The sequence below is a fragment of the Pleurodeles waltl genome, chromosome 2_1, assembly GCF_031143425.1.
Source record: "Pleurodeles waltl isolate 20211129_DDA chromosome 2_1, aPleWal1.hap1.20221129, whole genome shotgun sequence".
Taxonomy (NCBI): Eukaryota; Metazoa; Chordata; class Amphibia; order Caudata; family Salamandridae; genus Pleurodeles; species Pleurodeles waltl.
The window spans coordinates 66,664,756-66,689,945 of NC_090438.1; the positions used below are offsets into that span (position 1 = coordinate 66,664,756).

At 45.9% G+C, this 25,190-nt stretch overlaps 1 protein-coding gene across 2 annotated transcripts in view; it reads left to right on the forward strand.

The window, feature by feature from the left end:
* OPHN1 (oligophrenin 1) overlaps nucleotides 1-25,190 on the forward strand; it is a 449,584-nt gene that overhangs the window by 190,821 nt on the left and 233,573 nt on the right. For both annotated transcript variants that reach the window (XR_011199075.1, XM_069210164.1), the window contains exon 4: nucleotides 13,884-13,955. Coding sequence is in view for 1 of the 2 variants with exons in the window: in XM_069210164.1 (XP_069066265.1) it covers nucleotides 13,884-13,955 (72 nt within the window). In the remaining variant the exon portion in view is untranslated. The remainder of the gene's footprint in view (nucleotides 1-13,883; nucleotides 13,956-25,190) is intronic.

Genomic DNA, 25,190 nt, shown 5'->3' on the forward strand with positions numbered 1-25,190 from the left:
TTCCTGAATATCCTTTAAATTACCCTTTATCTACTTTATCAAGGATCTGCCCTTATATCACACTAGATCATGTCATCCAGATATATTATCATGTCTTTGCCTCTTTCCTAGCAGTTCTATTTACTAGGGAAACATTAAAGCCCAGTGCATTCCTCCACTTGCTGATCTTGACTCCTCCAGATGGCTGAAGCGGAATCCCAGGTGTCTTGGATAAGATTGCTTCTATGTCTACATTCCAGCTCACTTCTGCATTAAGTGCACTCTGATCCATCCCTCTTTATCTTCAACTGGGCTACTGAGGGCTAACCAGGGTGTAAAGTTTAGAAACTAAATAAGGAATCTTTAAGTGTCCTCTCTTCTATTACAAGATGACTGCTTATACATTGCTTCTAAACCTGTTTGATCTTCACCCCACTACTGTTATGATCTCTTCACCTGTACCTAGTATCAGATAAGTCGATCTGCCCCGTTCGCCTTCTCTTCTAACCCAAAACAGCTGAACCATCTTCTAAAAACAACCAATTTATGACAACTTGTCACCCATATTCCATCCTAGAGAAGAAAAATGTGTCCCTTTTTTTGCCATCCCTAAAACAATTATTGTGTTGTCGTTTCTGGACATGCCATCCTGAGGCTTCCAGTAGAACCCAGGAACATGCCTCCCTTTGTTACCTTTTCAACATGGCTGTCCAAACCTTAATTACTTTATGACACGACAATACTCCATCAGGGGCAACCGTCATCCCTTTACTTCCAAGTTCGATATCTAAAATGGCCCCAACCATAGCTTAAACCCCTTCATCATCTTCCCTCACAATTAGAGGAACAGACTTTGGAAAGTAGCACCAACAATTTGAATAAAACCTTAGCTGTATTGGCCCTCTTTTAGTCCCTTCACTTTCTCTTTTTCTTGCACATCTCATCTGCCAACTGTAGGGGCCCCAAAACGTCTTTTCACTTGTAATTGTAGCCAAGCTGGTTCTAGGTTGACTAAACGGAGCAAGCACTTGCATTTCTTATGTTCTTCATAATGATCCCCATGACTAGAATCTGGTTCATCACCTATATTCAAAAGGTCCATATAGGCCTGCCTGTTTGTAGCCTGTGTGGAATAATCAAACCATCAGCCGCAGCATCTTCAGTCACCCAGAGTGGCTTTGGAACAGGGACCATCTCTGCTTCTGGAGCCTACACACGCCAATTCAACCACTGTAAATGAGACAGTACAACACAGATCTTATTTTCCATTCCAAGAAGATCCTTATTAATACATTTTCAAACAGCATCCACTCATCCCTTGTTTGCCTTTTGGATGATGGCCAGGCCTACACAGTGAAGCAGTTTGAAAAGCACTAGTGTCACTCCTGGAGTAAATTGGAACAAAAGATCCAAAAGCGATGCAGTTACACTTCTCCTACATTCTTCTGGACATTGCTAAGCAAACCGCCTACTTCCCCAGAAGAGGTCAAAACCTGTTACCTAGGGATAGAGGTGGGACAACCATTTCTGAGAACATGGAATACCTACCGTAGATCTTTCTAGCACAGATACTTGGATGTGGCATGGACTCATCAAGAGAGCAGAAGGAACTTACAAAGGAGTTGAGTGACTCACCAACCTCCATATATTCCCCACAATTACGGTGGGACACAGGGTACACCTATGAGAAGAAGAAACTCACCACTGAGTAGAACATGTCAAAGAAGGTGTCACGCAAGCTGATTGCTAGTGCTGTGCCTGTTTCTAAGCTTTTCAATTTTTTTCAGACTAGGGAACTAAGATTAAGGTCTGACATGTGACTCTTGGCCTGCAGTGGTACTGGATCTTCAGAAGCTCTGCAGTTTTCTTCGTATATATTTATAAACCTGCCTCTAATGCAGTACTTTCTTAAAGTTCCTCTCTGCACCAAAAGTGTGCTTGACTGAATCTACCTTTCCACTCTTCTTTGCCAAATCTCTCTCTCTGCTGGCCATTGAACATATACAAAGAACCACCATAGGCCGCTTTTCATAAAGCACGACTAGGAGATGTGAATCTGCAGGAAGCAGAGATTTGGTTAATGTCACTGCATTCAGCAGCTTTTCCCTGGTTGCCGCTTGCCTCACCCCTTTGGTTGCAGTGTGGCGGTGTCTTCGCTTGTCTGCCATGGATTGGCCTTTGCCTCAGAAACTCCTTCATCATTACGAGAGTCCTTTCAGTTCCAGAAAGCAATGGAGGGCTCTGCTACTGTATGGGAACAGTAGAGCTTTCAGCCTGTGCCAGGCATTTGCTGCTTCAATAGAGGCCATTCTCTGTGTCCTCACATGGCCTGGATCGCGACACATGATTTTACTGTTGAAAATTGTACTTCCTGCTTTTGCTATATTTTTATAGTTTCCTAGTTTTCTTAATTTTCATCTAGCCATCCTACCTTTATTTTATTATCATTCTTTTGATTGCGATTTTCTTATTTTCCATTACTTTTGGTCCCTCATTTTGTTTTTTTCTCTCATTTCTTCTTTCGTTTTCTTGCTTATTTTTTCGAATTTCTCATATTTGTTCACTCGAAAGCTTCCTTTATTGCAACCCGCTTCCCTTCTTTAATTTGCATTTTCACTGGGTTTTTATATTTTTTATTTCTGATCTTTCTAATGTTTGTTCTTTTTTTTAATGTTCCTGCTTCTCTGTTACTTTACATCCTCACTCAGATTCTCCCTTCCAAACTTGTAGTTTTTGATCCTATTATTTCTCATTTTCTACACTTTTGTTGTTTTTCACTTGGTGTAACCTTCTATTTCCTCCCTTCTAGACCAACTTTTATTTACTTGTGTTTGCTCTTTTTTAATTTTGTTTTCTAATTTATATTCTTTGTCATGTCCTTCCTGTTGTTTTTGTGGTAGGTTTCTCAATTCTGTGTACATTTTTGTGTAGGGCCTCATTAGGAGTTTGACGGTCCCACCATGGGACTGCCAAACTGGCAGGGAGGAAGCCACCACAATGGTGGTGGCATCCCCCCTGCCCTATTACAGTCAGACCGGCAGGAGCATTGCAATTGAGCATTCCCACTGGTCAGACCGGCGGGAACAGTGCTACGAGATAGCACTCGGCTCCCTTAAAGGAGCTGAGTGCTATCTCGTAGCACAGGGGGGGCCGACCAACACCCTCGGAATGCACACTGTTGAAGGTGCTGGGCAGGGGGGGCTCTGCACTGCCCATACCAGGGACAGTGCAGGGGCCCTCTTGTGGCCCCAGCACTTGTTCTCTGCCAGCCTTTTCATAGCAGGTCCCTGCCAGGAAAAGTCTGACAGAGAACAAGGTTGTAATCAGCCAGGCGGCTCTGAGTTCAGCGTTGCCCTTGCTGACTACAACAAAGACCACCGTCACCCCATCGGGATCTGTGATCCTGACGGGGATGGCGCTCATAATGTGGCAGTCAGACCGCCACCGACAGGCTGGCGATCCTAGGACTGTCAGCCTCTTTATGATGCTGTTAGTCCTTTTCTCTTGACAGTATTTTTCATTTTTGTTCACAATTTCTTTTACTGTCTTGCCCTATTTTACCCCATTATATTCTTGATCTATCTGACTTTTGTCTGTTATTCTTCGTGTAGTTAATTGTTCATAAATATTATCTTTCTCACACTGGCACCACTTTCTTCCTTTTCTCTTTCTCTGATTCTCATTTACTTCACTTACCTTGCTATCCTCTTACTAGTGCACTGACTTCTTTTCTCTTTTACTCTTTCTTGTGTTATACCTTTATGTATTTTTCATTTTTTTCCCCATTTTTTATTACATTAGACTCTTTGTGTGCAATTCAGAATCACAGTTTTATAAATTATAATGTTTTCCAGTATTATGTGGTTTACGATTTACTGGATAGTGACTTGGCTTCCCCATGTTGAAGGTCATTTGCCTGACATTCAGATGACTTTGGGATGTCACCATAACAGTTCTGTACCATCTTCTGGGTCGTTGTTCAATGCAGTAATCTGTGCTCTGCCTCGCAGGCAATTATGATTGTCCCAACTTACAAATTATCAGGCCAGTGGATAGTTGCTTTTCAGTCCATAGGTTCAGACTCTGAAATGATCTACTTACCTACATCAAATGCTGATCCTTGCCTACCTCAGAGCCCTTCTCCTCTGTCCAGTGTAGACTGATTGCCCTTCCTTCTGCCTTTCTTCTCTGAACAAAGCTGTTGATCCGCATAGGTCGGATTAGGTCTTCAATTACAAATACATATCATGTATTTCTGATGGATACAACTACCCGTGGATTCCTCACCTTATGAATTCACCCATGCGCCAGCATCTGACAGAAAATCTTCTTCCCAGCTCTCCACGTCGACGAGGACGTCATAATTGCACGGCTCCACGTGACTCCGTCTGACGTCACAGTGCCAATAAGAGGTCCTCACCGGCGTGCTGACGTCAGTTCCCTTTTTTCCGTGCCTTCGACGCTCACGGTTTCTTCCTAGCTCTCGCTACTGTTGGAGGTGTTCCAATTTGTTGCTAGTTTCTATCCGGTTTCTAGTTACAATGTCTCCTCCTAGGATGTCGGTATTCAAGCCATGTTGAGAGTGTGGGGTAGCAGGTCGGTTACTGACCCTCATGACAATTGCCTTTGGTGTCTGAGCTCTGGGCATGACGTTGAGGAGTGTGTCTCTTGCCAGAGCATGAATCCTAAGGCTCTGAAGGAAAGAAAGGCCAAACTCTTTTTGGCCAAGGCGAAGAAGGGGCATAAGAGCCATGGTAGATCCTCTTCCTATGCTTCTTTGAAGAGACATAAGAAACAGCGTCGTCAGGACTCTCGTTGTCATTCAGCTCAAAGCCGGTCAAGATCAAGGTCTCCATCTCGACGGCGCCGTGCGACGTGGGAGGTGAGTCCGACGGTGACTCCACAACCTCAGGGCCCTGAGGCTTCTCCGCTGCCGTCAGTCTTCGAGGTAGTTGCACCTCCGGACAGTCCTTGATTTTCACCTGCTGCTCATGATTCCGATGTTCAGCAAGCACAGGTGCATCATGGAGATCAGCGGAATCCTGCCTTCCCGCCTCCGGGAGCAGATCCGGCGGCATTTTTGAATGCTATGTTCTCGATGTTCAATGCGATGGACCCTGCTCGTGCACCGGCTGGTTCCATGGGTCCGTTGGCGTTTTCGTTGGGCTCCCCGCTCCATACAAGGCGGCGCCATTTATGCCATTCTATCCGGCTGGGGGTGCCGGACCGGCGCTGATAATGTCGCCTCGAGACCCTGTGGTTCCCATGACATCGCCTTCCAGGCCTATGGTGCCGATTTCATCGCCCCGTCAATCGACGCCGATGGTGGAGCCGCAAGTGTCCTCGGCGCCGTTGGGATCCGCTCTGGCGCCAGATCCGAGTGATGGATTCGACCAAAGCCAACCTTCCTCTCCTGTTCCTCGTCAAGTGTTGAAGCCAGTGTCATCGACGTCGGCCAATTCTATGTCGACGCCGAGGTTAGAGGCCAGACTGAGGTCACGCAGAAATGCCTTGAGACTCTTAGAAGATGGCAGTTGTTGGAGGAGGGGGAGATTGTGGAGCCCTTGGGAGAATATCAAGGGCTGGATTCGGCCAGTGGGCTTGACACTTCCCCGGAATGGGACTTGTCTTCACCTGGGGAGTTCACAGAGGAGGCGGCCTCCTTTCACACGGTGATTAGAAAGGCGGCAAACTTTTTAGATCTTCCATTGCCTGTTGCAGAGGTTAAGACAAACATTTTAACGGAGGTCCTGCACCCTTCTTCAACTTCTGCAGATCCTTTGCTTCCATTCACCGATGCTCTTACGGAGCCCATATTAGAGCTTTGGAGGGAGCCTGTGTCGTCACCTGCTGTGAATAGATCTGTAGCATGAAGATACAGAATGGCGCCTGGAGATCTGGGATTTTTATCGAAACATCCCACCCCGGAGAGTCTGGTTGTTTAGGCCTCTTGCTCTACACGGTCTGCTCCAGGCTCCTTTCCTGTGATTCCATCGGACAGGGAATCCAAAAGGATGGAGCAATCCACAAAGAAGACTTTCTCTTCTTGCAGCATGGCTCTCAAGGCTGCGAATGCTACCTGTGTTCTTGGTAGATACGTCCACGCCCTGATGGACTCTGCGAAGGCTATGGTTCCTGACCTGCCGCAGGATGTACAGAGACCATTTGGTGAACATCTATCTGATGCTCAGGCTGCGGCAAAACAAATAGTCTGGTCTGGATTCCACGGACTCTGTGGCCAGGGCAATGAGTACATCTATTGCTACCAGGAGGCACGCTTGGTTGAGGTCCTCTGGGTTTTCTTCAGATGTACAGACTACATTATTGGATTTGCCCTTTGATGGAGAGAAACTGTTTGGTAATAAAGCGGACTCTGACCTAGAGTGCTTTAAAGATAGTCAGGCCACGGTGAAGTCTTTGGGTCTGCAAGCCTCTTCTGTTACCCCTTTCAGGTCCTTTTGGAGGTTCAGGGGGTTTGGGCATGGAGCCGTTTACCGTGGGAGGCCCTAGTCCAGAGTCCAGTAGCCTACCTGCCTTCCATATCGATCCTTTAGAGGGCGGGGGAGGGTTCGGACAAGAGGGGCCAGCCAGCAGCACCCTGCATCATCCTCTTCCTCTGGAGGACAACAGCAAGGGAAGCAGCCCTAGTTTTCTCCCCTTTATCAACCACACTTATCCTGTAGGGGGAAGATTACGTCTTTTTCTCAACGAGTGGGAGTTAGTTACATCAGACTCATGGGTTCTAAACATTGATAGAAAAGGATATGCTCTCCCTTTTCAGGAGTTTCCTCCTCCCATCCCTTCCCGTCCCTCGTTTTGCTCAGAAGACCATCTCCTGTTGTTGCAGCAGGAGGTTCAGATCCTATTGTCAAAAGATGCGGTGGAGTTGGTTCCAGAACAGGAAAGGGGTCAGGGTTGTTATTCAAGATACTTCCTGATCCCCAAGAAGGACGGTCGTTTGAGACCAATTCTAGACCTGAAGATTCTGAATTTGTTCCTCAAGCAGGAAAAATTCAAAATGCTGACTCTGGCATAGGTACTTCTGGCATTGAACAGAAAGGATTGGATGGTGTCTGTCGACTTGCAGGATGCTTACTTTCATATCCCGATACTCAAGTCGCACAGGAAGTATCTCCGGTTTGTGGTAGGGTCGCAACACTATCCGTTTGCGGTCCTTCCGTTTGGTCTTACTTCAGCACCTCGAGTCTACACGAAAATGATGGCAGTGGTAGCAGCAAGTCTCAGAAGGAAGGGGGTATCGGTATTCCCTTACCTGGACAATTGGTTGATCAAAGCCAAGTCTCCAGAGCTTGTGTTGCATCACTTGCAGATGACAACTCAGTTGTTGTTCAGTCTGGGTTTTTCGATAAATGTACCCAAGTCTCACCTGGAGCCCTCTCAACGCCTCCTGTTCATAGGGGCAGTACTGGATACTGCATTGAATTGGGCCTATCCTCCGCCTCAGCGGATTGAGGACATTCAGGCGTTGATTCCAATGTTTCAAAATGGAGCGGTTGTTCTAGTCCTGAAGGTCTTACGTCTGCTCGGTCTGTTCGCTTCTTGCATTCTGTTGGTCACTCATGCACGTTGGCACATGAGGGCTCTTCAAAGGTGCCTTTGCAGGCAGTGGTTTCAGCACAAAGGGGATCTCGAGGAGTGGATAACGGTCTCCAGAGACTCTGCAGCGGAGTTATGATGGTGGGCTGTGGATGGCAACCTGTCTCAAGGAAGGCCGTTTTCACTGCCGCCTCCGGTGGCCATGATCATGATGGATGCTTCCACTCTAGGGTGGGGAGCTCATCTGGGGGACCTGGAGATCAAGGGTCGTTGATCTCCAGTGGAACAGACTTTTCATATAAATCTGTTAGAATTGCGGGTGTTACGTTTGGCTCTCAAGGCCTTCCTCCCGTCCCTCCGCGGTCACTCAGTTCAGGTCCTGACGGACAACACTACCGCGATGTGGTTTATAAACAAGCAGTGAGGAGTATGGTCGTATCTTCTCTGCAGAGAAGCTCTGCTTCTCTGGTCCTGGCTTCATGACCAGCGGATTTGCTTGATAGCGAATCATCTGGCCGGAGTGATCAACATACGTGCGGACTCTCTCAGTCGACATTTTTCGGCCGATCACGAGTGGCGACTCCATCCGGATATGGTCCTGCACATCTTTCAGATGTGGGGTTCTCCAGTGATAGATCTGTTTGCCACTCGGGAGAACACGCACTGCCCGTCATTCTGCAGCCTCTAGTATCCGGCGCAAGGAGCTTTGGGGGATGCATTTCAGATCTCTTGGTGCAACCAGTTGCTTTACGCATTTCCCCCCATAACCTTGATTCCTCAGGTTCTGAGGAAGATTCGCCAAGATCGCGCTCAGGTAATTTTAATAGCCCCGGATTGGCAAAGAAGGGTGTGGTACTCGGACCTTCTCCAACTCTCACTGTGCTCTCCGCTCCGTCTCCCTCTCAGGGCAGACCTCCTCTCACAATCGAAGTGGCAGGTTTTACACCCCCCACCTCCAGAGCCTGCACCTTCATGCCTGGAGATTTAACGGAGCAACCTGAGTTCCTTTTCTCTCCCACCAGATGTAGTGGATGTTATTTTATCGGCCAGGTGACACTCCACTAAGACCGTTTCTGCCGGCAGGTGGGCAAAATTTGTGGCTTGGTGTGGAGGAAGACAAATTGATCCTTTGAAGGCCCACCTCTCCGATATTTTATTATTTTCTTTAGATTTAGCAAAGAAGGGTTGTGCAGTGGCTACAGTTAAGGGTTAAGGGTTGTTTAGCTGTTCTGTCAGCCTTTCTTTGCCTCCCGGATCATCCCTCATTGTTTAAGTCACCTATTGTGATTAGGTTTCTGAAGGGTTTAGTTAATAGGCTTCCTCCCACTCCTTTTCATGTGCCTTAGTGGGACCTAAATCTTGTTTTAACCTTTTTAATGGGGTCACCTTTTGAGCCCATGCACTCTTGCCCGTTAAGGTTTCTGGTGCTTAAAACTGTTTTTCTCTTTGCTACAACCTCGGCTAGGCGGGTTAGTGAGCTTCAAGCTCTTTCTGTTAAACCCCCCTTTACCTTGTTTTTCCCGGATAAAGTGGTGTTGAAAACGAGGGCGGCTTTCCTGACAAAAGTTGTCACTCCTTTTCATATAGGGCAGACCATTACCCTTCCATCTTTCTACCCTCCTCCTCACCCCTCGAAGGAGGAAGAAAGGCTCCACCGTTTGGACCCTAAAAGGGCGCTTAGTTTTTATATTGAAAGGATGAAAGACTTTCGCCTGGAGGATCAGCTGTTCGTGGGGCATATTGGACAGAGGAAGGGCAGAGCAGTTCATAAAAGAACAATCTCCAGGTGGGTCATTCTTTGTATCAAGATTTGCTACTCGTTGGCAAAGAAAGTTCCCCCTGAGGGTATCAGAGCCCATTCCACCAGGGCTACGTCCGCTACTTCGGCCCTGGCAAGAGGGGTTCCAGTGGTGGACGTTTGCAAGGCAGCAACTTGGGCGTCCCTCCACACCTTCGCAAAGCATTACTGCTTGTACTCGGAGGTTAGGAGGGATGGCCATTTTGCACGATCTGTATTGCAGGACTTCTTGGTGTAACCAGGCAGGCTCCCACCTCCGAGTGCGGTACTGTTTTGGGACTCTATTCATAAGGTGAGGAATCCACAGGTAGTTGTATCCATCAGAAGAACAAGTTACTTACCTTCGGTAACACTTTTTCTGGTGGATACAATAGCTACCTGTGGATTCCTCACAGTCCCACCCGCCTCCCCGTTGCCTGTCTGGTTACACTAAGATATGTGGTTGTATAGGTGTATGTATATATTAATGTCTTTTCCTGTATATATAAATGATGGTTTTGATTATATTGCATCATGGTAGTTTCAGAAAAGACTAAAAAATTGATGATAGAAATCAAGCCAACATGCATATGCATATAAATACAGAATTGATGACTCGTTCAGATATTGATGCCTGGGTGACAGACAAGCGTACAGATCCAACCATCCCAATAACATCAGCAAAAAACAAGCATTTGCAATGCAATCCATCTCACATTTGCTTGAGTTAGAGCTATTGGCATTGTAAATTCATAACTAGGCTTTACTTGCCACATAAATTGGTCAACCCTGCCTCATAGTTTTATCTTTTCCTGCCATATAATCCAGTGGCCCTGCGTATTACTAAACCACTTCCTCTTACCTTCTTCCTATATATGCAGCAAAAAAATTACAATTTTGACATTTAGCTTTCTAATTTAAATCTACCATGCAAATTCCAATAGAGTACCACGTTCACTACCCCACCATCAGAGTTGCTGGCTGGCTAACACAATTCCCCAAAAGAAGACACAAGACAGCCACTGAGGGCAAATAAACTAGGAGGGTCACCCAAACAAATCAAGAGTGTTCAAACAGTCATAGTGTAATGAGGATGTTAGCCTGAAGTATGGTCATAATTGTAATAAGGAGAGGTTATTAAAACATATACAATTATCATTTAAACCTTTCTCAGAAATAAACTTTTAGCAGTAGACTGTAATGCTGAAAACAGCCGCTAGAGAGCACCATAACACAACTATAATTTGTAAGAAACATGGTCATGTAACCATGTTGTTAGCCCCTGGAAGGCATAACCCCATGAATAAAAACAGGAGAATACCTAGAGAGCATTCTTAGGGCCAGCAAGCCTACTGCAATAATATGTCAATCAAGGAGTTTAAAAGAAAACTTCTCCTAGCTGTAATACACAGATTCTAGCCATGAAAAAACTTTAAAGAGATTGAATGATGGGAAGGGGTATTATTTTGGAGTCCCCACTAACATAGTATGGGGACCCAGAGATAATGTAGACAGAGCACATGTGGTCAATGTTTTGAAGGTGTTCCCATTATCCAGGGACCACCACAGGCTGAGTTATGAGCAAAAATGTTTTGTAAAAGTAATGCCCTGCAAAGCATTATGGGCAAGTTTCCATGCCATGAATATTTTAATATGTTGATATGACTGTAATACTTAAAACAGCCCCTAGAGGATACCACAATGAAAATACTATTTGCAAGAAACATTGTCATGTAACAATATAGTTAGCCCATAGAGGGCATATTCACACAAAAAGAAAATGGTAATAAATGATACAAAAATAAAATGGCAATAAATAATGCGGAGTAGCCGTATATGTAGCTCCCAGAGGGCATAGCGCATTAAATATTTTCAGGGGTAGCAGGCCTATAGCAATGATATTATAAACAAGGCCCTTAAAACACAAGCTATTCCCAGCTGAAAAACAAACGTTCCAGCCATGAGAATGGTTAAAAAGATACTGAATGATGTTATTATTTTGGGGTCCCCACTAATGTAGTGTGGGGGCCCAGAGATGACCTAGAAAGAAAAAGCATGCCATGCTGAATGTTTTGGTGATGGTCCCATTGTCCTAGGACCACCTCAGGCTGAGTTGCATAAATGTTGTGAAAAAGAATGCTTCCAAAGCATTTGGTGCTGAGTTTTCCCGAATGCAGTGAATATTATAGTATGGGCTCGTCTCCTGTTGTGCCGGGACAGCTGCTTTTACATTGAGGATTTCTGTTTTATGTAAAACATTTACCAATTGCAAGTGTTTTAAGAGGAGAGCCACAAGAAATGACTCAGATTAGGTAACTGTTAACAATATGACCAGCGCTTCAGTAACGCTAATCGAGTTCACACTGTTGTGCATGTTCGCGCTGAGAGCGACATGGAGCACGAAGGGGAGAGACAAACAAAATAGTTTGCTCACGCTGAAGTATATCAGCAGTCGTGCAATAATCCAGGTAGCAGGGGCAGTCTTCAAGGCATGACAAAAACAGCCTGAAGGCGCGACAAACGTAAAGCAATTACCAATGACATCAAGTGATTTTTGAAAGGCATGCCCACGAACGAGTGAAAGTGATTGGCATGACATGGGCGTGGTTAAAAGCCCACAATAGTTACAACAGGTCAAAGCGATTGCACGCTCGACCTGACAAGGATTATTTCTGGGACACAACCTCACACGTGTCACTGCCATCCTTTCTACAACACGCTCCTCTTTATATCCGACCATGCTCCAAGACCTTTCCTCTTTTCCAAACAGTGTGGTGATGCTTCTTGTCGAGCAGCAGAATGTGTTCTGTGCCAACGGGCATCTTAGTTTATGGCGCGCAATTTGAATTCTATAATGTAACAAAATGAGTTGGCCAACTTGATCTTTATATTTTGTAAAATCCAATATTTATAATGGATATTTCATGTAAGGCAACCACCACTGTATTATCCATCAAGCAGTCTGAGTTTTTTATTTTGTAAAATTGGGTATTTATAATCAGTCTATTCTGTAAACCAGCCACCAATGTGCTATCGGTCAAGCAAAACGTTTAATGAACTCTAAGGGCCAGATGTAGGTACATTCCGAATTGCGATCCGCAAATTGCGAGTCAGAGTGACTCGCAATTTGTGAGTCGCAATTCGGAATGCTGGATGGTGTCCCTGACACCATCTGCGAATCGCAAGGGGGTCGCAAAGGCCCATCTCATGAATAATCATGAGGTGGGTCGCTATTTGCGACCCCCTTGTGATTGGCGGCCCTCACAGGGATGGTGGCCTGCTGCGGACAGCACACCACCATGTCTGTGACTGCTTTTTAGTAAAGCAGTTTTTTTTTGTAATGTAGTCCGTTTTCCTTAAAAGAAAAAGAAATGCATTACAAAAACAAAAAATGAAACGTTTTCATTTCATTTTTTCAGAAATGAAACCACTACAGGACCACTGCCTGCTCTGAAAAAATGTTTGCAGTGCCATTCTCAACGGGAAAGGTTTGCGAATGGGTTACCACCCGTTACAAAAGGGTGCAAACTGCGATTGGTTTGCGACCGCGTTCGCGGTCACAAAGCAATCCTGCATCGCGCTGCGACTCGCAATTAGGAAGGGAACACCCCTTCCTAATTGCAACTCGCAAGCCCATTTTGCGAATCAGTAACTAGGTTACCGAATCGCAAAACAGGGTTTGTGTATTGCAAAGTGCTTTTTGCATGTCGCAAACAGTGAAATGCGCTGTTTGCGATGTGCAAAAAGCTTTGTACATCTGGCCCTAAGTCTCTTACTAATAAAATGACCATTTCTTATCATCACCGAAGTACACAAAGATGCTTCCAAGCAAGCTTAGACATTTAGAAATCTACAAATCTGTCAGATGTGGAGCCAGAAAACCTATTCAACCTGGAGGATACTTCATGACCCTTAAGGGTCCCCACTCCCTCCAGTGGTTGAGGAAGAAACCTAGCGCACGAGTTAGACTTTGGCAGATGTGGGACATGTGCCATGACGCGGCAGATGTCCAGTCAGCTCCGTTTGGAGGGTACAGAGCCTTTATGTGCTCTAAACAGTGTGGACGAGACATCTGCCACTTTTTGGCACATATCCTGCATCTGCCAAACACTGAGTAGGGGCATTAGAACTCAACTCCTCCATGTGCCGGGCAGGTTATGCTATAAAATAACTTACAGAAAAATAGATTATAAAGAAGCCTTCTTTTCCTCTGCCTTTCAGTGCATTTTACTCGTATTTGAATTTAATATTTGGGGCTCATTGTTATTTTTCTTGTATTTTAAATATACATTGCAGTGTCCGAGAGTAGACTCACATGTTACAATCACCAAAACTGGATATAGAGCCTTTTTAAATATTTGTTATAAAATCGCTATTAAATTACCATGTGGTCTTTTCCCTAATTTGCCTTGGAATTAATGCAAAAATGAGGTAAAGCATTTATGTATGCTCCAAAGAGGCTGTACCGATGTGTGATTATGTTGCTTCTTCAGCTAGTTTGGTACCAGGGGACTGTGGGGAAGACTAGATCTCAGCACAGGTGTAACTTACTGTCCTACTTCTTCTGCAGCTACAAAACGCTGACAATCTGTTGATCAAGCCACTGGAAAACTTCCGCAAAGAACAGATTGGACTCACAAAGGTAGGTTTTTATGTGACTGTAGTCAAATTGTGTTGTTTTTGTTGGCCAATGAATTTTCCTTCTTGCAAGAATCGTTAAAAAAAACAGATCCTCCTATGAAAGTGTTGTTAGCTACTGATCTCAGAGAACTTGCAAAGTATAGAATCTTGTTTGGATGATGAACAACAGAAAAAGGAGGTTTTATCCATCCTTTGCATGTTATCACATGCATAAGGGGTGTTGGAGCACCTCCAAAATAACCCAGCTGGAGTTCAGAAGGTGAAGGAGCAATAACAATGTCTTTAAAATGTGTTTTTACCTTGTCACATATGTTCAAAGACGTAAGACCATTTTGTCTGACAAATTGCTGCTTATTCTTTTAACATGAAGATTGGTGTTTACAAAATCCTCTAACTTTGCAGTTGGAGAAAGAAAAGTGAAGTGAACTGTCAATCTTTCTAGGGTACAGGGAGTGTGAAAGGAAATGCTGTAGGACAGTAGTTCCCAAACTTTTGACTTCTGTGGACCCCCAATTTATCTTTACTGGAACCCGGGGACCCCCACTTAATCATTATTGGAATCCGGGTACCCCCTACTGAGTCATTACTGAAAGCCGGGGACCTAATGTGCTAATATTTTTTAATTTTCTAAGCAGTCACGGACCCCCTGAGGAGGCTTCACGGACCCCCAGGGGTCCCCGGACCACAGGTTGGGAACCACTGCTGTAGGATATCGTTTTTTTTCTAACATACAACAACATTTAAAAATCTGTATATGAACTGTACAAGTATTTCAGGAAATATTAGCAGCTAGGAAAACACAAATGAAGACATTTTTTGTAATTCTGAAGTATAATGGAAGCAAATATTTTCATAGGTTCTAAACAAATCAAAACTGTTTACTTGGTAATTTGCAGGCAATAAATACATGCCGAAACTCTGTTTCCACACACTGTTTGACTGCTGTATAGTTTTGTCAGTAAACCTGTACGTCAGCTTGACATTGTTGCCATTTCATTGGAACATGTGCCATCTGCAAATAATAGTGTACGACCACACCATGCTTTAATAATGTGTTTGCAACAGTGTACTCCAAAATCCACCACCGGCTATATACCGAATCCTTACCAGTCTCCTGATGTATGGGTGGGCTCATTTGCTGTACTTATGCTTTGAGTGACAATTGGATTTTTCATAATCCTGTGACTTCAGTGATGTAACATTGATGGCACCACTCTCACTCAGAACATTGTTCCACCACCACCAGGTAGATGACCATAGATTTTTAGGGTTAGTGGCAGCAGACTGCACCCTTTGATTTCCTTACGGAAGCGCACCTTTTGGTTTGTCAGTGTTAGTAGCCGGCTGTCCATGCCATGTAGTGTTTTAACTAGCCAACACTTCCGACAGCCGAAGACTGGAGTTTGACATGATGAAAATAACCCAAACTGCAACCAATCACTTTTTCATGTTTTTCCTGTGTCTGCTTCTTTCTTCCAAGAGACAGCTATGCGGGGCGATAGGGATGGCTCATGTGGCATCATCAAGTGCTTCTAGACCCAAGGTAATAGAACATTACAGCCTAGGTCAATTGATATTTAATACCACCAGAATCCAAAGAAGATATCATTACACCAGGTATATATTTTTTAAATTGCATATACAAAATAAAATACATTTTCCTAGGCTTGCTATCCATTTCCTTTTCTAATATTCAAAATGATTAGTTTTTTAATTTTCTTTCTTTTTCTTTATTACTTTAAATAGTACAACCTAAACAATGTCTAGAGGCTGGTGATTCTTAAGAAGGGCAGGGTTCTGATTTCAGTGGGAAGTTGACAATGGTGTGCGACAGTGGGATCTCCTTTTCATGTCCCGGGGTAGCTAGCAGAGAGAGGGAGAGAGATACTTTGAATCCTGTGAATTGTGGAAAATAAGCCACAATTATGACATCTTGATTTCAAACCTCTGCTCTTTCCATCATAACAGTAGCAAACCAATGTTGGTATCCATTTGTTTAGGAGGTTCGTGTTATTCCAGCACATTGTAATTAAGGCTCCCAGCTTTCCGTTTTTACTGATTTTTACAGATAAGTACAAACAGAAAAAACATCTATTTCTTGTCTGTTTTTATTTTTAAACATGGATAAAAACAGAAATTGTTGTCAGGCACAGGTGAAAGGCTGTGCAGATCGACTGATAAGGAAGTTACTGAGAAAAAGTTTCCCAATGAGGCTTGATCAGCAATCCATGTGCATAAACCTAATGCTAAACCTGTCAGGCATTCTAACATGAGTGTACTTCTAATGGTTCAGTAAAACTGGAAATTTACTAGTTTCTACTTCAGTTGTCTACAGAACCCAAATTAAACACAGATAAACACAGATAAATCCAGCAAAAAACTAAATATGGATACATACAAACAGAAATGGCAGAAAATATAAACACCATTAAACCTGGAGCCCTAATTGTAATTTTGAAAAGCGTACCCCCAAAATGTAAGTATTACATCTATATGGTTATGGCCATCACCTCAAATGCCAGTGCACCCAAACTACATGCTTCATTGTACCCCTCAATGGGCACTTTATGGTTACACTTTAAGCTGTCTCAACATTTCCGGGGTTTTACAATGAAATGCCTTAACTTGATTAAAATGGTGTTATTTTAAGAATCCATTGCTCTTCTCTCAGTGGCATTACCGTAATTCATAAAGTCATTTAAATTTCATATAATGCTTTGTATCCTTTTCAGTCCTACAGGACTTGATGAAAGCCCTCAAATTTGGGCTTTAAGAGTAGACCGGTTGCATCACAAAGTAGAGCTTTTTTAATCCCCCCGGGGTTTGTTGGCTTTTCCAACATATTGGTATCTATGTAGGCTTTTAACCACACCCACCACACGTCCATCACTATCACTCGTTCATGTACTTGCCTTTCAAAAATCCTTTGTTTTCATTGGTAAATGCTTTACGTTTGTCCCGCCTTGGGGAGGTTTTGTTACCGCCTTGGCCATCGACCCTGTTACATGGATAATTGCACATTTGCCGATATGTTTGATTGTGAGCGAACTTCTTTTTCTTTTTGTGTCTCTCCTTCAAGCTCATGGCAGCCGTGGCGCTTTGAATCGGCTCACTTATGTCAACTGTTTTACTCTACATTTTCAATTTATGTAGCAAGAAAAGTCTCAATAGGAATTTTCAACGCTAATAGCTCTAACTCGAGCAGACGCGAGACCAATTGCATTGCAAATGCCTGTTTAAACTTTGTCACACAGGGCATGCAAACTTATGTGAAATGCTCATTAACTACAAAGATGGTGAAAAAGAAATGTACTTAGCTTTCTTAATGTCACTGAGTCCACCAACATCCACTCATTATTTACAGTTCCAACCTAGATATCTAAAGTTTTGTCTTTATGTACCAAGGAGGTTCCGGAAAGTGCTGTTTCACATACTTCAGATCGGCTGACTGACTGACAATACAGCTTGAATACTGGAGGTTTGGAGTCCAGTTAAACAGGGTGAATGACTGTGTCTGATATTCTTCTCTAGCAAACCCTTTTGTATGTTGAGTCCAGTTAAAAACAAGTGTACCCCCTGAACTGCGTGTAGTGTGGTTCGGATCTTTGGGGCTTATGGTGTACCAGAGTCTAGACCACTGATACTCAAAGTACAGCCCGGGGGCCGCGTGCGGCCCTCCTGACCTTTACATGCGGCCCCTGGACAATAGCAGCACTGGGCTGCTAGTTACCCAACTCTGCACTAGCATACAAAGATGTCACATAAACAGGCAATCGTTTATTTAAAGGTTAACGAAGTAAAAAAAAGGAATACCTTCATTTTAAAGACATCTTGCAGCAAAAATCACTTAAAAATTCAAAACGGGTCCTTTTATTTACAAGCAGAACTGTTTCACCTTAGTACATCGGATTATATATGTGCATTCAGAAGTATTTCTTTTTTAAAGTGATAGTTTCAAAAATTGATTTAGGAGCAATCACCCCCCACAATGAGACCAGTGAACTAAAACGCAAGCCAGTTGTTACGTGCACTCTTTGGGTGGCCTGGGTTCTTATTATACATGAACACCATTATAGTTTATTAAACCAAAAACAGGACAACGTTTTGTGTGGTGCACATCCTGAAGTCTTGTACTTTAAGGCCCTTTTATATGGTGAAAATGAAGAACAAGGAGGGCTATAGAAATAAAACAATTGACTGGAATCACACAATTTGGTTAAGTGGAGAAGCTAGGATTAAACCTAGGTTTTCTGGTTACACATTGTGCAGTTCAGCCACTAAATGTGTATGCTTTGCTTCCCCTACACCCTCCTTATGGACAACCCCCCTCTTCCTCCCACGCCGCCCCCCAAACTCCTCACTGCTGACGTTAATGCAGCCCTCGGTCACATCGCAGACCAAAGATTTTGGCCCCTGGGAAAATGTTTGCGAGAACCCATGGTCTAGATTATTACATACCCAGGGACCTGCCTCCATGTTCCTGTCGCTTGTACGTTAGGACATTGAGCGAAAAGCTCTGAATGAAATATGATGAAGAGTGATTTTCTCAGGCATACATGACCTTTGTCATAGTTGTGGGCTGTGCACAAGACCTTAAATTGAAGTCTGACATCCACTAAGAAGCAAGGGAGTGCTTTAAGTGCTGGGTCGATGAGGCCTCCCTTACCAAGGTTAAGGTACAATCTGTCTGCCTGTTTCTGACTTGTTGAAGCCTGACAATTAATTTTTCATGGAAACCAAGGTAGATGATGATACAGTAATTGGACTCAAAATAAATAGAGCTTGGGGTAGATGCAGAAGAGTGGGCAGAGATTTTGAAGCAGAGCTGCATGCTGACAGCCTTTGCCACTACAGTAACTTGAGGAGCAGAGGATAAAAGGATGTTAAAATGTTTTCTCAAGATTCCTTTCCTTGGTGAGGCCAGAGGCTCGTGAATCAGACTCAGTTACTTTGATTACTAGAATCTCTGGTTTGTTGTCATTCATACACAGGATTTTCCACTCCATTCATAAGAAAACAGCCTCCAGGAACAATGTAATTCTGGGTAAATGCTCTGGACCATTGTCCAAGCAGAAGTGACTATGTGTATCATCTGACTGATTGGGGTCCTTGACCGGAATGGTCATGCCCTCTATGGTGGTCCACTGAGGGATGCTGTTACCTGACCATCCAGGTCACCCTGGACTCCGGGGAATTCTGGAGGAAGCAGTCGTGGACCCCGTGAGTAGGCATCATGGGCCTGCAGGGTTCCATGTATCACAGGTTAAGAAGCCCAGCTCTTTAGGACAGAGAAGGGAAGTTGCCACTTTATTTGCAAGTTAAAGAGAATTCCCCTCCTGCAAAGCGGGATTCCCCCTTCTCAGCAGAAGATTAAGTGCAAATGGCCCTACTAGACACTTCCGCAGAGGCAGCTCAGAGAAGGATATTTACACAGGTACATAATGAGATGTATCTGGTATAGTGCCAGCAGCCCCCCCCCCCCCTCACAACCTAAAAATGGAGCTGGAAAACACTCCAGAAAAGAAGATTCTCCATAAAAACTGTGGAAAATGCCATTCAAATGATAACCAACCATCTACTAAAAGGAAAAAGATCTTTAGAAGGTATCGCGTCAACGATGACCACAAAAAAAGACCTCATCGTCGGCATTGAAAGTGAGCAGACCGTCGACGATAGCACCGTAAATGTTTCTCTTTCCGGCCAGATCCATGCTGGTGGCTACGACAACGATGTTGACGGCAAAATCTTCATTGTGGAACCCGTTGTCAGCTATGTCGACAACGACACCAGTGTCACTGCAGTCAACATCCTCAAGGCATTTTTGTCGACTACAGCATTTGCTGCATCTGTTTTTTTCGCTATGAAGGGTGACAACATCTTTGCCTTCCTACATTTTGAAGTAAGAACAGGAGGAATATGCCAGTGAACTTGCGTCACACACTGCGTACATTCCACCACAACTGAACGCATGCTACGTCTCGGATTTTGAGGATGAAATACATAAAGACAAATCTTACCAGGAATATGGCTATCAACAAGATTATGGGCCTGATTACAACTTTGGAGGAGGTGTTAATCCGTCCCAAAAGTGGTGGTAAAGTGACGGATATACCACCAGCCGTATTACGAGTCCATTATATCCTATGGAACTTGTAAAACGGCTGGTGGTATATCCGTCACATTTGGGACGGATTAACACCTCCTCCAAAGTTGTAATCAGGCCCTATGTTCCTCATAATCCCATACAGAAGGACCTCCTCACCACAGTAGGGAACCAGAGGCAGGTAAAGTATCTGTGGTGTTTTTATCTACTTTTCAGCAAATGGTGCAAATGTTCCAGAGACTGCTACCATGGCAACCAGTGGTGCGCCATCCTCAACCAGCATTATCTATTGTACCTCTTCCTCTTCCATTCGCCCCTTTGTCATCTACATCTCCTTGTCATCAGTCACCCCATCCACCTCTCTCACCTCCAAAGGAACTATTCCCGCCCCAGCCCTATAAATCCTTTTGTCCCCCCACCTTTAGGGGACATTGAGGATGAGAAAGATAAGGCTCATTCTGTTTATTCTGATTTAGAATAAGAGGAATGAGATATTCCACAAGGAGATGATGTTGGTATTAATGACTGAGATCATTTCATCATTCCAGAGGAAAGTAATAACCTGCCGGACTCGTTGAATGATATATCCTGTTTCCATTCTTTAACGAAAAGGCTGCCAAGAAATTCAACCTTCCCATGATGTCCTTTTAACTCCAGTGTTTCCTTTATGCCTTTCAGGAACAGCCACGAAAGTCTGTAAAATCCATAGCAATCATAAATTATGTCTGGTCTGAAGGGCTAATGCTGATGCAGACACCTGCTGTGGTTCCAGCTGCGATACCTTGTTTAGAGAAAACTTACAGAGCCCCAGATTCACCCCCAACTTGTCTGACTGGTGATTAGAAGCTGGACTCAGTTAATGCTTCAGCTGGCCAGTGGAGATCTAAAAACCCATCCCACATTACCCTAGCCCTCCAGCCAGAGACAGTCGGTGTATAGGCATTTGCGGCTGAACAATGTGTTCAGTGGCAATTCCCGGAAGTGATGATCGCCAAATAGGGCTTGACATTGCACCTTGCTTCACCTTATTCAGAAAGAAAAGAAGAGGACTGCCAAAGCTGTCCTCAAAGAGGGAGCAATTATTTCAGCAGCCATAATTGATGCAGCAATGCACACCTCAGATGTAGGCTTTTGACAGCTTGCAGGAGCAGCTGTTTTAGGAAGGCACGGCTGGCTCAGATTTACAGCCTTCTGTCCCGAGGTTCAAATGGAAATTCTGGACATGCCTTACGATGGCCTCACTTCATTTGGAAAGCACTTGGACGAGGCCCTCCAAGGTCTTAAAATGGACATGGATATGGCAAAGGCACTAGGGGCCATATGTACAACCACTTTTTCCCATAGACACAGAATGGGGAAAAACCTTTGCTACATCTGGCCCTAGGACTTTTACAGTACCATAGATCTAGTTCATCCAATTTTTATTGTTCTCCCAGTGGATCATAAACAATTTATGAAAGGACTTTTCAGAGCATTTCCACTTGTGCACGGCCCTTCAGTTCCTTGGGAGCTCAATACTGTCCGCAGCCAGTTAATGCAACCTCCCTCTGAGCCAGTACAGAAAGGTGTTTAAAATGGATCTCGTGGAAGCCAGACCTTCTCCTAGCACTAACATCAGCAAGGACAGTGGGGGAAATGCAAGCATTCACCATCAACAAACCTTTCCTCTGGTTCACAAAGGACAAAGCCATACTAAGAACCAATCCCAGGTTCAGACCCAAGGTTCCTACTGATTTTCACTTGAATGAATCAGTCATTCTTCAATCTTTCTTCCCAAACCCATCTACGTCCCCAGAAAGGTGATTGCATTCCTTGGATTTATGTAGATGCCTTCGGTTCTACATAAATAAGGAATAGCTTAGTTGGGCAGTTCCAGACGTATGTTGATGGTTTCCTTTGTCTTAAAGAGTGCCTTGTGTATGCTTTTGGGCCAAGAAATCCTTTTTTCCCTCTTGTTGGGCTTGTGATAGCCTCTTATGTGCCTCTTGGCACATGGTTTTCCATATGGGGTTGTGACTTGTTCCACTGCTCTTTCAGGTTCCTGGTGGCACATTTCTGCTTAGCACATTCCTGCTAAAACTACTTGTCAGTGGATTTGAAGTTCATCTTAGGTCTTCCTCATTTCATGAAAGCTAAAATGTCTAGTGAGAATGTTATGTTTGAGGTAGAGGCGGTCAAGTAGACTTTCAGGCTCAGTTGATGTGGGTTGATTGGCTTCGGCTGCACTGTCTGATTCCCTCAAACATCTTTGTGCTCATAGTTCTGAAATACTTGTTGAGAATGGAGAAGATGTATATCTGATGTAGGTCATGGATTAGTAGGTGGTGTTTGTGCCCCAATACTCTACGGCGTTTGTGCCCGAACACTTTGTGGTGTTTGCGCCTGAACACTCTATGGTGTTTGCGCCTGGTGTGCGCCCTCACAGTCTGTGGTGTATGCGCCTGGTGTGCGCTTCCCCACTCTCTGTATTTGCGCCTGGTGTGTGCCCCCCCCCACTCTATGGTGGTTGCGCCTGGTGTTCGCCCCCCCGACTCTATGGTGTTTGCGCCTGGTGTGTATCCTCACACTCTGCGGTGTTTGCCCCTTGTGTGTGCCCTCACAGCCTGTGGTGTTTGCACCTAGTGTGCGGCCTCAGACTCTGTAGTGTTTGCCCCTGGTGTGTGCCCTCACACTCTGTGGTGTTTGCCCCTGGTGTGTGCCCTCACACTCTGTGGTGTTTGCCCCTGGTGTGTGCCCTCACAGTCTGTGGTGTTTGCCCCTTGTGTACGCCCTCACAGTCTGTGGTGTTTGCTCCTGGTGTGCGCCCTCACAGTCTGTGGTGTTTTCCCTTTGTGTGCACCCTCATAGTATGTGGTGTTTGCCCTTTGTGTAGGCCTTCACACTCTGTGGTGTTTGCCCCAGGTGTGCACCCTCATAGTATGTGGTGTTTGCACCTTGTGTTTGCCCTCACACTCTGTGGTGTTTGCCCCTGGTGTGCACCCTCACAGTCTGGGCGTTTACCCTTGTGTGTGTCCTCACACTCCGTGGTGTTTGCCCCTAGTGTGCGCCCTCACAGTCTGTGGTGTTTGCCCCTGACGTGCGCCCTCACATTCAGCGGTGTTTGCCGTTTGTGTGCACCCTTATAGTCTGTGGTGTTTACCCTTGTGTGCACCCTCACAGTCTGTGGTGTTTACCCTTGTGTGCGCCCTCACAGTCTGTGGTGTTTGCGCCTGGTGTGCGCCCTCACACTCTCTGGTGTTTGCCCCTGGTGTGCGCCCTCACACTCTGTGGTGTTTGCACCTGGTGTGCTCCCTTTCACTCTGTGGTGTTTGCGCCTGGTGTGCGCTCTCACACCCTGTGGTGTTTGCGTCTGGTGTGCTCCCTTTCACTCTGTGGTGTTTGTGCCTGGTGTGCGCTCTCACACTCTCTGGTGTTTGCCCCTGGTGTGCGCCCTCACACTCTGGTGTTTGCCCCTGGTGTGCGCCCTCACAGTCTGTGGTGTTTGCACCTGGTGTGCGCCCTCACAGTGTGTGGTGTTTGCGCCTGGTGTGCGCCCTCACATTCAGCGGTGTTTGCCGTTTGTGTGCACCCTTATAGTCTGTGGTGTTTACCCTTGTGTGCACCCTCACAGTCTGTGGTGTTTGCGCCTGGTGTGCGCCCTCACACTCTCTGGTGTTTGCCCCTGGTGTGCGCCCTCACACTCTCTGGTGTTTGCCCCTGGTGTGCGCCCTCACAGTCTGTGGTGTTTGCACCTGGTGTGCGCTCTCACACTCTGTGGTGTTTGCGCCTGGTGTGCTCCCTTTCACTCTGTGGTGTTTGTGCCTGGTGTGCGCTCTCACACCCTGTGGTGTTTGCGCCTGGTGTATTTGCCCCTGGTGTGTGCCCTCACAGTCTGTGGTGTTTGCCCCTGGTGTGCGTCCTCACAGTCTGTGGTGTTTGCTCCTGGTGTGCGCCCTCACAGTCTGTGGTGTTTGCGCCTGGTGTGCGCCCTCACAGTCTGTGGTGTTTGCGCCTGGTGTGCGCCCTCACATTGTGTGGTGTTTGCGCCTGGTGTGCGCCCTCACAGTGTTTGCGCCTGGTGTGCGCCCTCACAGTCTGTGGTGTTTGCGCCTGGAGTGCGCCCTCACAGTCTGTGGTGTTTGCGCCTGGAGTGCGCCCTCACAGTCTGTGGTGTTTGCGCCTGGTGTGCGCCCTCACATTGTGTGGTGTTTGCGCCTGGTGTGCGCCCTCACAGTGTTTGCGCCTGGTGTGCGCCTTCACATTGTGTGGTGTTTGCGCCTGGTGTGCGCCCTCACAGTGTTTGCGCCTGGTGTGCGCCCTCACAGTCTGTGGTGTTTGCGCCTGGAGTGCACCCTCACAGTCTGTGGTGTTTGCGCCTGGAGTGCGCCCTCACAGTCTGTGGTGTTTGCGCCTGGTGTGCGCCCTCACAGTCTGTGGTGTTTGCGCCTGGTGTGCGCCCTCACAGTGTGTGGTGTTTGCGCCTGGTGTGCGCCCTCACAGTGTTTGCGCCTGGTGTGCGCCCTCACAGTCTGTGGTGTTTGCGCCTGGAGTGCGCCCTCACAGTCTGTGGTGTTTGCGCCTGGAGTGCGCCCTCACAGTCTGTGGTGTTTGCGCCTGGTGTGCGCCCTCACAGTCTGTGGTGTTTGCGCCTGGTGTGCGCCCTCACAGTGTGTGGTGTTTGCGCCTGGAGTGCGCCCTCACAGTGTTTGCGCCTGGTGTGCGCCCTCACAGTGTTTGCGCCTGGTGTGCGCCCTCACAGTGTGTGGTGTTTGCGCCTGGAGTGCGCCCTCACGGTCTGTGGTGTTTGCGCCTGGAGTGCGCCCTCACGGTCTGTGGTGTTTGCGCCTGGTGTGCGCCCTCACAGTCTGTGGTGTTTGCGCCTGGTGTGCGCCCTCACAGTGTGTGGTGTTTGCGCCTGGAGTGCGCCCTCACAGTGTTTGCGCCTGGTGTGCGCCCTCACAGTGTTTGCGCCTGGTGTGCGCCCTCACAGTGTGTGGTGTTTGCGCCTGGAGTGCGCCCTCACGGTCTGTGGTGTTTGCGCCTGGTGTGCACCCTCACAGTCTGTGGTGTTTGCGCCTGGAGTGCGCCCTCACGGTCTGTGGTGTTTGCGCCTGGTGTGCGCCCTCACAGTGTGTGGTGTTTGCGCCTGGAGTG